At 35.4% G+C, this 10,867-nt stretch overlaps 2 protein-coding genes across 3 annotated transcripts; both read right to left on the bottom strand.

The window, feature by feature from the left end:
* Nucleotides 1–2,501: 2,501 nt before the first annotated feature.
* Nucleotides 2,502–4,407, bottom strand: LOC111434008 (endochitinase EP3). The gene is made up of 2 exons (XM_023071306.1): nucleotides 3,993–4,407; nucleotides 2,502–3,001 (listed from the first exon to the last, which is right to left on the bottom strand). The coding sequence occupies exons 1-2, from the start codon at nucleotides 4,390–4,392 to the stop codon at nucleotides 2,595–2,597; spliced, it is 807 nt and encodes a 268-aa protein (XP_022927074.1). The 5' UTR covers nucleotides 4,393–4,407; the 3' UTR covers nucleotides 2,502–2,594.
* Nucleotides 4,408–7,110: 2,703 nt separating this feature from the next.
* LOC111434001 (signal recognition particle 14 kDa protein-like) lies at nucleotides 7,111–10,428 on the bottom strand. 2 transcript variants are annotated; one of them, XM_023071294.1, is made up of 4 exons: nucleotides 10,290–10,428; nucleotides 8,097–8,190; nucleotides 7,886–7,995; nucleotides 7,111–7,529 (listed from the first exon to the last, which is right to left on the bottom strand). In XM_023071294.1, the coding sequence occupies exons 1-4, from the start codon at nucleotides 10,290–10,292 to the stop codon at nucleotides 7,380–7,382; spliced, it is 357 nt and encodes a 118-aa protein (XP_022927062.1). In that variant the 5' UTR covers nucleotides 10,293–10,428; the 3' UTR covers nucleotides 7,111–7,379. The 2 variants fall into 2 exon arrangements, with proteins under 2 accessions (XP_022927062.1, XP_022927063.1); XM_023071295.1 differs by lacking the exon at nucleotides 10,290–10,428 and adding an exon at nucleotides 9,938–10,020.
* Nucleotides 10,429–10,867: the final 439 nt, after the last annotated feature.

The following is a 10,867-nucleotide window of genomic DNA, read 5'->3' on the forward strand; positions in this document are numbered from 1 at the left end:
CTCTTAAATCATTATTGAACTCAAAAGTTAGTATGATGAGATATGATTTATATAAATTTGTAGTGGATTCCATTTTCAGTACCAACAGTTAGTACTTTTGAAGTAATTTTGTGTTTGAATTGTGAATAAAACCATAAACAGTGAGAACGAGGCATAAATGGTGATGCTTTAGATCGTGAATGTCATTTGAGACGGTCATCCCACCTAAACTCACCATCTCCCATCATCCCTGCCCTCCTCCTAGTGCCATGAAATTGGACGGAGACAACGAGATGAGTTCAGTCTCGACATGTTATTGTTGATTATATTCAATAGATTCTCGAATTTATCAATTTTGTATAAATAATAGATCTTTAATTTATTTAACATTTATTAAAAATTTTAAGATTATTACACACAAACATCAAATCAAAATAATTTATTAAATACAAAATTAAAATTTTATATAATTTATATATGATACATTTTTTAAGTTTAAAGAATTGCCTTCAAAATTTAAAGAGTAACTTATGATTTCTAAAATAATAATAATAAAAAAATATAAACAATGAAAGAATTGTAGATTTATTTAATATTTTATGAAAAGAATTGTTAATAAATAATTTTTTTTTCTATATATAATTCATATAGAGACTTAACCTTTAAAATAAACAATATTAGTATTCAAAGTGATATATTTATTATTATTAGATTAAAAACATATTAGGTCTCAAAAAAAAAAAAAATCTCTCTATTGTACTATAAATGAGATTTGAAATCCAAATTTGGCACCTAGTGTTTCCGACATTTTTCAGCGACATGACCATATTACCAACGATAGTCATTCCGACATGCTTTGTTCCTACTCACGTGCATTCTAGAAAAATTCTTAGGAGGTTATCCAACATAAAATTGTTCAAAGAAAAACACGCTTAACTACATAGTTTCTATGATTGAGCCACCGAAAAGGAAGGTGCACCTTGTTAGTATATGTAGTACCTTTCATTTCTTTAAGTCTCTCTTAGTCATCCTATTGCGAGAATCAAGAACCAAGAACCGAAAGTGTCTTTTTTTCATAATTTTTTTAGTTCAATAATTACGAGGGTGAAAGATATTTAAATGTCAATATTAATTAAGGAGCGCTAAATGTTTTATTCACTGAGCTAAACTCGAACCAACTATTAGCTAATAATCGAACTATCATAGTATTAAGTGTTAGGTTATTTCTAATAAAAGTACGAGAGAGAGGGTGTCGACCTAAGCATCACTCGACGATAACGGACGTATATTGTTGAAACCTAAAAGGGTCTATATAATTGGCATTACGCATTAGCCAAAATAAACCCAAAATTGAGCCCCATGAGTCCAAGGCTCGTATACCCCATTTCACAAGAAATGCCCAACAACAATAATTCACCAAAACCCATCGTCCCTAACCCACGATCTTTCGCCCAAGCATCGCCGCCGCTAACCCGATTCTCTGCAATTGCGCCGCCACGCTCCGGCGGGATTTCCAGAACCCAAATCCAAGTTACTTTGCAGACCATTTATGAAGACGAAAGCGAGGACAGAATGTGCCGGCGCCGGCGCCGCCATTGTTATGAGCGTAAACCATCTTTCTCATCGGCGGCTCTCTCTTGCTTTCGGCCTCTTCGATCGTTGAAATGCTCTTGATTGAAGCCCCACCCATCTGTCTCTGTCTCTTTGGATTTAATCATATACTTCCAACTCTGTTTCATCTAATTTTGTAATTTTCTTCACCGGCGATGAGAACTTCCTTTTGGGTTTTGTTTTTGGATCATATGATTTTTGGATCTTCAATTCCCTTTTACTTTTCTTCTTTCCATAACTTTTCGCCTCCAAAAATGACCCATATTTTAGTATCACCGGCACACTTATAACTCAAGCCCACGCCGATAGATATTATCTACTTTAGCTTATTAGGATCACCGAACACCTACGATCCAAGCCCACCGTTAAAACAGATATTATCCCGTTTGACCTATTAGTATCACCAACACACCTATGACTCAAGCCCTCCGCTAAAACAGATATTATACATTTTGGCCTATTAGTATCATTAGAACACCTATGACCCAAGGCCACCGCTAAAACAGATATCATCTATTTTGGCCTATTAGTATCACCCGCACATCTATGACTCAAGCCCAATGCTAACCGATATTATCTAGTTTGGCCTATTAATATCACCGCCTTAAAACACATCGAGAGAAGTTTTTACACCCTTGTAGTAAATGTTTCGTTTTCCTCTACAACTGAGGTAGTATCTCAAATTTTTAATTAAAAAAATATAAGATTAATGTAATATTAGAGATATAAAATTGTTAATTATTAGTTTTTTTTTTATTCGTCTATTGATCTCGCCTTATTTAAAAACAATAATATAATAATTTTTCTTCCTAATTTGGAAGGCGATTTTAATGAAATTAAATTTAAAGATGCAAAAATTAATAGGGTTTGACTAGGTAAAAATAATTTATTTAAAGTATTATTTTGAGATATGAAATAAAATATCATTATATATATGGTATGGATTGTATGGATCATACAAATTTATTAATGTTCTAACACAATTAAGAAACTTAATTAATGTTCTAACAAGTCAAATTATCTCCGGGGGCAACTCCGAGTTGGTTACAGTACTGAGTGTAGTACTCGACCCGTCGTTGAACGGTGGCAGAGTTAGCGCCGTCGCATTCCAGGGCGCCATTGATGGCCCGAATGGTGGCGCCGAAGCCCTGGTTTATGACCGGCCTCACGAAGTTCATCCAGTACCACAGAGCGGTCTTGAAGGACACCAGGGGGTTGGTTGCCACTATTTCTGGGTTGTTGAGCCCATCGAACCCGATGCTCTCCCCTGCGGGCCCGTAGTTGAAGTTCCAGGATAGCTGGATTGGGCCTCTCCCGAAATACCCCTTGCTTGGGTTGCACGGATATTGGGTGTTATCTTCGTCGCAGTAATCCTTTGTTGCCCCATCTATTTCTTCAATGAAGCACAAATCTGCATACAAACACACAAAAATTAAGTTTATGAAACTACTAGACTCTCTACAATGATACCCCACAAAAATTCATGGGTTCACTACGACTCTCCACAAAAATTCATGGGTTCATCTTGGTTTTAGAGATATTAAGGACCACGACTCTCTACAATGATATATTACTGTCCATTGCTCCCCACAAAAATTTATGGGTTTTCCGTGACTTCCCACAAAAATTCATGGGTTCACTATGACTCTCCACAAAAATTCATGGGTTCGTCTTAGTTTTAGAGATATTAGAAATCACGACTCTCTACAATGATATAATGCTGTCCACGGCTCCCCACAAAAATTTATGGGTTCACCACGACTTCCCACAAAAATTCATGGGTTCACCACGACTCTCTACAAAAATTCATGGGTTCATCTTAGTTTTAGAGATGTTAGGAACTACAACTCTCTACAATAATATGATATTGTCCACTGCTCCCCACAAAAATTCATGGGTTCACCACGACTCTCCACAAAAATTCATGGGTTCATCTTAGTTTTAGAGATATTAGGAACCACGACTATCCACAATGATATGATATTATCCTCGACTCTCCACAAAAATTCATGAGTCCATCTTAGTTTCAGAGATGTAGCTGGGAGGGGATGAGGAGAGAGAATGTTAGAAACTACGACTCTTCACAATGGAATGATATGTTGAGGATTGTTGGGAGGGAGTCCCACATACGCTAATTTAAGGAATGATCATGCGTTTATAATCAAGGAATGCGTGTTCATGAGACTTTTTGGAGAAACCAAAAACAAAGTTTATGAGAGCTTACGCTCAAAGCCATGAAGCCTTTTGATTCCCCAATAGGCATTATGGAGATGTATTTCTTGTTAATAAAATCATGATCATCTAGTTAATTAGTCAAGGTCGAACATCCTCCCAACAATCCTTATAATAATTAGTTAATATGAGACTATTTCTTTCAATAATTCTTAACAGAGAATACTTACGTCCAGTCTCGTGAGTAACATGGCCGAAGAAGGCGGCGATTTCTCTCTTCGAATCGTCAACGGACCCGATTCTTCCAAATCGGTCAAACGATTGGAGGGCTTCAAGGAAAGTTGCTCTGCTGTAGAATCCCCGACCGGCGCAACCAGCATCCGCCTGGTTAATAATGCCGTTGAAGAACTCCTCCGTCACGAAATCAGCCACAACGACGTCGTTCACACTAGGGGTAAGAGGCGGGATGTTGCAGGGGCCTTCTCTGCATCCTGTCCCGCAGAAATCATTGCCGGTGCCGCAGAATCCAAACCTGCTGCAGCACAGCCCTGCCGCGCAGCCGCAGTTCTGCGCCGCTGCTCCGGCGATGATTCCGACCAAAGTCACCGTTAATAGCAGTGCCCTTTGCATGGCTTTGATCGTTGTTTAGAGATTGATGGGAGGGAAAGGAGAAGAGGAGAGGAGATTTATAAGGGAGAGTGAACTTTGACTTTTCAAACGAGAAGACATTTTTGGTCAATTTTGTAGTCTCAATAATTGAATTAGTCAACGTGTTTGGTCAATTTTTGGTGTGTTGGGTTAGACGGAACAATTGGGTTAAGTCTAAAAAAATGTCTTAATCCAACCGAACTCAACCCATGACCACAGCTAATTTCCGTAAAGTAAAAAAAATAAAATTTCTATTTATTGTAATATAAAAATACAACAATACTTATTTAAATCTTTTCTATCTGTCTCTTTCAATTTTGTATTTAATAGATGGGTAAATTTTAAAAATGTCAAATAAATATGACTAATCTTATCTATTTTAATAAATAATTTAATTTATTTTATTTTATAAAAGAAAAGTCATGAATCCTAAGCAATGAAAGGTAGGGGAGATGAATAATCAACAAATGCATCTCTATGAACCATATTTTCTCCCATTACATAATGGGTTCTCATTTGAAAAATATTCGAGGCACCCAAAAATGACTTTTCTAGATCAATATTATTGAAATTCATATAAAAAAAATTAATGAAATAATTATATTAGTATTTAATATTTTTTCAGGTCCCAAGTTTGATTTCTATTCTTGTAATTCTTGTACTAAAAAATGAAAATCAATTTTGACCATAAATTTAAATAGTAATAGCTGTAATAAAGGTATATTTTAAAGTTTTAAATTTTAGAAATTATGTTAAACATTATTATATTTCTAGATTCATTAGAAAAATGAAAATTATCCATTTAAAAAATACATACATTGATGAAAATTTTCATGAAAATAAGACAAGATTTTAGTTTCCATAATTCATTTATGTAAAAATTATTTATTAATTGCAAAAAATAAGAAAAAAAAAATTATGTAAATTTAGATGGCAATGTGGAGTGGAGTTGACTTGAAGACAGCCATGATTAATTAATTAATTAAACTTGGAGGGTGTTTTGGCAAAGAATAGTCAAATCCCACTTCTTCCAACTCTCCATTCAACTCTACATTTTGTGGACTTCAAATATTAATTAATTAATTCAATCAATACTTATGCGTGGATTATTGAACCATCTAACTTTTAAAATATTAATGAATATTTTTATCTATTAAATTACTTTCGGGTTGACCTGTTAATTATCGTCCACGTTTTATCAATATTTACATCTACATTTTGACATTAAAACTTCACATAGCTTCTACCAAATCAATAAATTCCGTCTTCTTTTCTTTATTATTTTCAAATATTACTTAAAACGACTGAATAAATTTTCAAATCGGTTTTTTTGGGCAAATTATTTTTATTTGGCTGATACATATTTTCATTTTTTGAGTTTAACAAATACAAGGATGGGAGAGAATAATTGACTGTTTAGGACAGTAATTAATGTTTTATTCACTAAGCTATTCTCAAGTTGTCACTTTGACTTAATATTCACTTGTATCCACTAAACTATTCTCGAGTTGTCAATGCCGGGTAATTTTTATGGTTTATACATGATATGGAGTGTGGCGTATGACCATAGGATGTTTACCAAACAACACAGATGCAAAATTCTATGCTAGTCAGTCATTGTAACAATTCAAGTCCACTGCTAGTTGATATTGTCTTATTTGAGCTTTCCTTCGAGGGTTTCTCCTCATAGTTTAAAAGAGCAGATATTGTCTTATTTGAGCTCTTCCTCAAAAGTTTCTCCTCATAGTTTAAAAAGGCAAAAGTTTTCACATCTTTATAAGGAATAGAACACTTCACTCCCCTCTCCAACCGATATGGGATCTCATCGTCACAAAAGGCTCTTGTAAACCTAAATGACAATGCTATCTTATTTCAAGCATGGTCTACCCGTTTTGAAGTATATAAACATGGGAGGATTGGATTAAAACATGACCAGCATACCCCAATTGCTTCCTTATTTTTGGAGTTTGATAAGTTGCTATTTGTTTAAGAGGTATGTGTTAACCTAGATATAGTAATAGTACTTAGTTTCTAGCAGGGTTCTCCATGCAAAGCTTTCCACAAAGCTGTTGAAAATTTTAAACAAAGAGTTCTACGATGGTGGCAAAAGACCTCCAAGCAGTGGTGGTGGTGGTGGCGGGGATAGCTCTAGTGGATCTCAGGATGATAGCAGCCTTGCAGGAATTATGGAAGAGTCACTGCAAGTGTGGTACCTCTAGACTGATTATTCATATGGTAACAAGAAGTTACAACAAAGCTTGGCTTATCTTTTCCTGTTTATTCATGGTAACATGACGTATCTAGTTGGAGCTCCAACTAGCGCTGGTTTGAAGCGATCAATGTACCAATGGGGAAGGTTTTACTAAAACAATGGGGAAGGTTTTACTAAAAACTCACTCAAAAGAAGCTATATGATAATGGGTATGTTCGAAACCACGGCCCTCTACAATGATATGATATTGTCCACTTTAAGTAAAAGTTCTCGTGACTTTGCTTTTGATTTCCCCAAAAGAGCACATATCAATCGAACCTGTGTTCTTTATTTATAAACTCACGATCTTTCTCTTAATTAGCCAATGTGGGACATCTCCTCTCAATAATCCTCAACAAAATTCAACCCGGGAAAGATATAGTTCAAATGAATTATCACAACAATTATGAAACTCCTAACAGTTCCAAAAACCTTGACAAAACTGGGTTGGGAAGTCTGTATTCTGCTTAAATGAACCAAAAGTAGTTACTTCCAGACAATTCTACAGTAAAATCACATGTATTATTTTAAATCTTGTTGTAAGTAAAAAAAATGGCCAAGCAAAGGACAAGATCAAGTATTCTTTCCTCTTCATTTTCCTAGAAATTATGGGAAAGCATAACACTCATCATCAGGTCAAAGGATCATCGTGAAAACAAAGGTAACAAAGAAATAGTTACACTACCTTGAGGACCTACAGAAGCAAGAGAGCCTCCCTTTACACTTTCCTGGGTTTTTTCTTCAGACCCTTCTCTGCCTCTGCTGCCTTCTTCTTGTCCTTTCTCTCTCTCTTTTTGAGAGCAGTCATGTGGGCTTTAAGAATGGTTGAATAGGAAGCTTGAAATCTCAGGTGATCTTTTGCTCCAACCTAGCCAGTTCATGGGAAAATGTTACAAATGCTTCGGATTCAAGTTTGAAACCTCCGAAATAATAAAGATAATAAGATCTGAAGCATGTGAAAAGGCTACATGCTTATTGAAGTTCTAATAAAGGGTTTGGTTTATGATTGCCAAAAAGAATGAAACGAATAAAAGATGATTCAAAACTCAAGCGGAAGAAAAAACTAGTTCATAAAGAAACGAGGTCTAAACACAGCATCCTTAGCTTGAGTAGATTTAGAATTTACTAGAAAAACTTGAATGCTGAAGCCAAATTTACAATTCAGAAGAGAGAGAGAGAGAAGAGGAGAGGGGGGAAGACTGTAGGAGATGAGTCAATACTTACAGAAGTTGAAATTGTCTTCTTCCCGTTAGTTGCACGAATGAGGCATCGGTATTCGATGGGTTGACCAGCAGTGGTCATTTTATTTCTCTGCACTTTGGACTTCAGTGATGCTGCAACAATATGAGATACAAGATAGTTTAAACCTGATCAGACTCCTAGATATGATCACAAAGGTACATGAAACAAATCAACAACGCGGATATGCACATACAGCGTTTTAGAGTAACCCAGACTGAACCCTTCTCGGTACTGCGCTCAAACATGCTGGTAAGTTCATTGAGAAAAGGGTCTAGCTGCAGTAGAACCTAAATCAAAAGAATAGGAACTTAACAACGTCAAAATCAAACTAAAGTATCTTGTTCTTGAATGACACATATGATATTAATTATGCATACATTTCAGAATTTGGATGGATAGAGTCCATAAACATATGATTTTGATTATTGTCCCAATATCAGTAAAACAAATAATGCCAATTATGCACATCTCACTGTTCGGACAAATAAATTCCATAAATCAAGCCAATTCAAGTGTTGTTCAAATACCAGTGAGACAACAACTAAACTTGATATTGCAATTGTGTTCTTGCCACTTTTCCATTTACTTAATTTCTCAGTTGTTTGATGTTTCTTGTCATTTTCTGCGACATACAGTCAATCCTATCAAACCTTAGTTATTTTCAGACTCTACAAGCGTACATCTTCAATAGATTTGAAATCATCTGCTAATCCTACACCGAAGTGATATGGAAGCACCATGATCCTGGTATGTACACATGACTTCCAAGTAGAATCTGCAAGATTTTAGCAACAACATTTCCGACTGCAGTAAATTTTTGGCAACTGTACACAATTCCAATAGTGAATCCTCTCTTTGGTGGAAACTCATGAGTGTATATGCCTGGGTGAGCTCATATAAACGTGGGATCACTTCTCTTTGAAGAAAAAATTTGTACGTTCAGTGATCATTAATCGAACCATAAGGGTCGATCTGCCTTTTTGATTCAATGAAAGCTAAAATTTCAATCAAACAAAGTTAGAAAGAAAACATTGGGGAACCTATTACAGAGCTTAAAATATAAACACCTCAACATCAGGACTTATCCTTAGCTAAATACATTTTCAAATTTAACAACAGGATAGTTGAGTCTATATATAAAGCCTCGAGTGAGAGAGATCCTAAATTCTTTCTATTGGACCATTGGCAGAGAAAATTACTAGGTTGCACAAGGAAGTGTTGGAAGAATAAAAATCCCTAAGACTAATCCAAAATATGCAGAAGCTGCAAATGAACACAGGAGAACCATAGGACGGTATGATGAAGCGTAGGCTAAATCCATGGCCAAACAGGAGAAATCCATCCCAAAAGTTGAGAGAATACTCTCTGAGAACAAAGTTGTATTTCAAAATGATTCAAAAGCTTCCTATTACAATCCGAAAGTAGCTATTTAGTCTTACAAGAAAATAAGATAATTAACTAATTAATCTAACAACTAAAGTAATGTTAAATAATGTATACAAATAACCTAACAATCCTTCTACATCACGGTATGTCTTGTCCAATAGGAACTTCTAACAAACTATGGATTCAAATACCATATAACTTACATACTTCTAAAGTTCAGCTACTCAAGACTTAGCAAAGTGTCACGAACCATATGAATACGGATTGGCCGAATAAACTCAAAGGCGAGTGTAACGTTCAAGGGAACAAATGATGTGACATAGCACTTGAACCGTTTATCCTAGTTCAGCCAATACCATCAACCAGTCGATATATTCTTTTGTCATTTTCTACCATAAGGGAATAAGTCCATTGATTGGTAGTTTGTTACGGACCAAACTGCCATTGAAGAGCCTGACTTGACAAATTCGACAATTCTTTTTGCCAAGTTTGAATGAGAGAACTAAACTTCGTGCAACAGAATTGATTCACACCAAGACTATCAGCCAATAAAAACCCAACAATGTGATCAACTAGACATTATATCATGATTAAGATCCGAAACACACAACTAGGCCCAATTTTCTCCGCTCAAATAGAAAAACCAACCATTGAAAAGGAGACCCAGCTGAGTAGTGCCCGTGGAACTGGAGAAAGTGTGCAATGCGGTACACGCAACTTGAATTTGACAGACCCATAATTGCAATAATTAACAAGAAAAATGCTGAAAGAACAAGTACACATATATCCAAACGGAAGTAAAAACAATTTGGTTGTCTAAAAATGATCAAAATCAACACCGACCCACATACACTCCGTTAACTAGGTCCAATTCTGTCATCAAGATCAATGATTAAAATGCAGATTAGAACAGCGTTTTCAACAATCGAGGTAGCTGTATCGTGAAAATGTAGAAGAGTTCAATCAAGACATGAGTAAGACGAAGAGAAAAGGAAACTACCATGGCGATGGCGATGGCGACGGCTGTGGTATGGATCTTGAGAAGCACGATGTCCTGGTCCGATCGACGTCCGTTCAACGGAGTAGACGATCCAGTAGCGACAGAGAGAGGGAAAACATTGTACTTTTTTTCCGCTAACAAAATCGGACCTCCTAGGGGTGTAAATCAGTTCGGTTTAATCGAACCGACCGATTTGGTTGTCTGTATGAGTGAACCAATCCGAACCAGTCGACCAGGTGGATCGAGTTGGTTCGGTACGGTTTTCTCCCCTAATTTCATCTACAGAAATGAAAGGGTAAAAGGGGGATTTTGATTTTGTAAATTAATGCTACTCAATTCATACTCCTAATCATTAAAACTTTAAATTAATAATTCGATAAATTTAAATTTTAAAATTTTAAAATTTTATAAATAAATTAATTTAGACATATACACGCATTTTTTTTAAGTTCAGAAGTATTTTTTTAGACAAAACGGAAGGTGGAAGGATATTTTATTAATTTAGTGAATTTAGAATAAAAAATGATTATTAGATTATATATTTTTTTAAAATTTCATTTAACACTTAAAAAATTAAA

This window comes from Cucurbita moschata, unplaced genomic scaffold (genome assembly GCF_002738365.1).
Source record: "Cucurbita moschata cultivar Rifu unplaced genomic scaffold, Cmos_1.0 Cmo_Scf00044, whole genome shotgun sequence".
Taxonomy (NCBI): Eukaryota; Viridiplantae; Streptophyta; class Magnoliopsida; order Cucurbitales; family Cucurbitaceae; genus Cucurbita; species Cucurbita moschata.

What these genes read in the sequence shown, in the direction of transcription:
- LOC111434008 (XM_023071306.1), bottom strand. Translation starts at nt 4,392, where the DNA reads ATGCAAAGGGCACTGCTATTAACGGTGACTTTGGTCGGAATCATCGCC. An exon ending in TGTTACTCACGAGACTGGAC is followed by an intron (nt 3,002 to 3,992) that starts GTAAGTATTCTC and finishes GTTTGTATGCAG; the next exon opens with ATTTGTGCTTCATTGAAGAA.
- LOC111434001 (XM_023071294.1), bottom strand. An exon ending in CTGGGTTACTCTAAAACGCT is followed by an intron (nt 7,996 to 8,096) that starts GTATGTGCATAT and finishes ATATTGTTGCAG; the next exon opens with CATCACTGAAGTCCAAAGTG. An exon ending in AGAAGACAATTTCAACTTCT is followed by an intron (nt 7,530 to 7,885) that starts GTAAGTATTGAC and finishes TGAACTGGCTAG; the next exon opens with GTTGGAGCAAAAGATCACCT.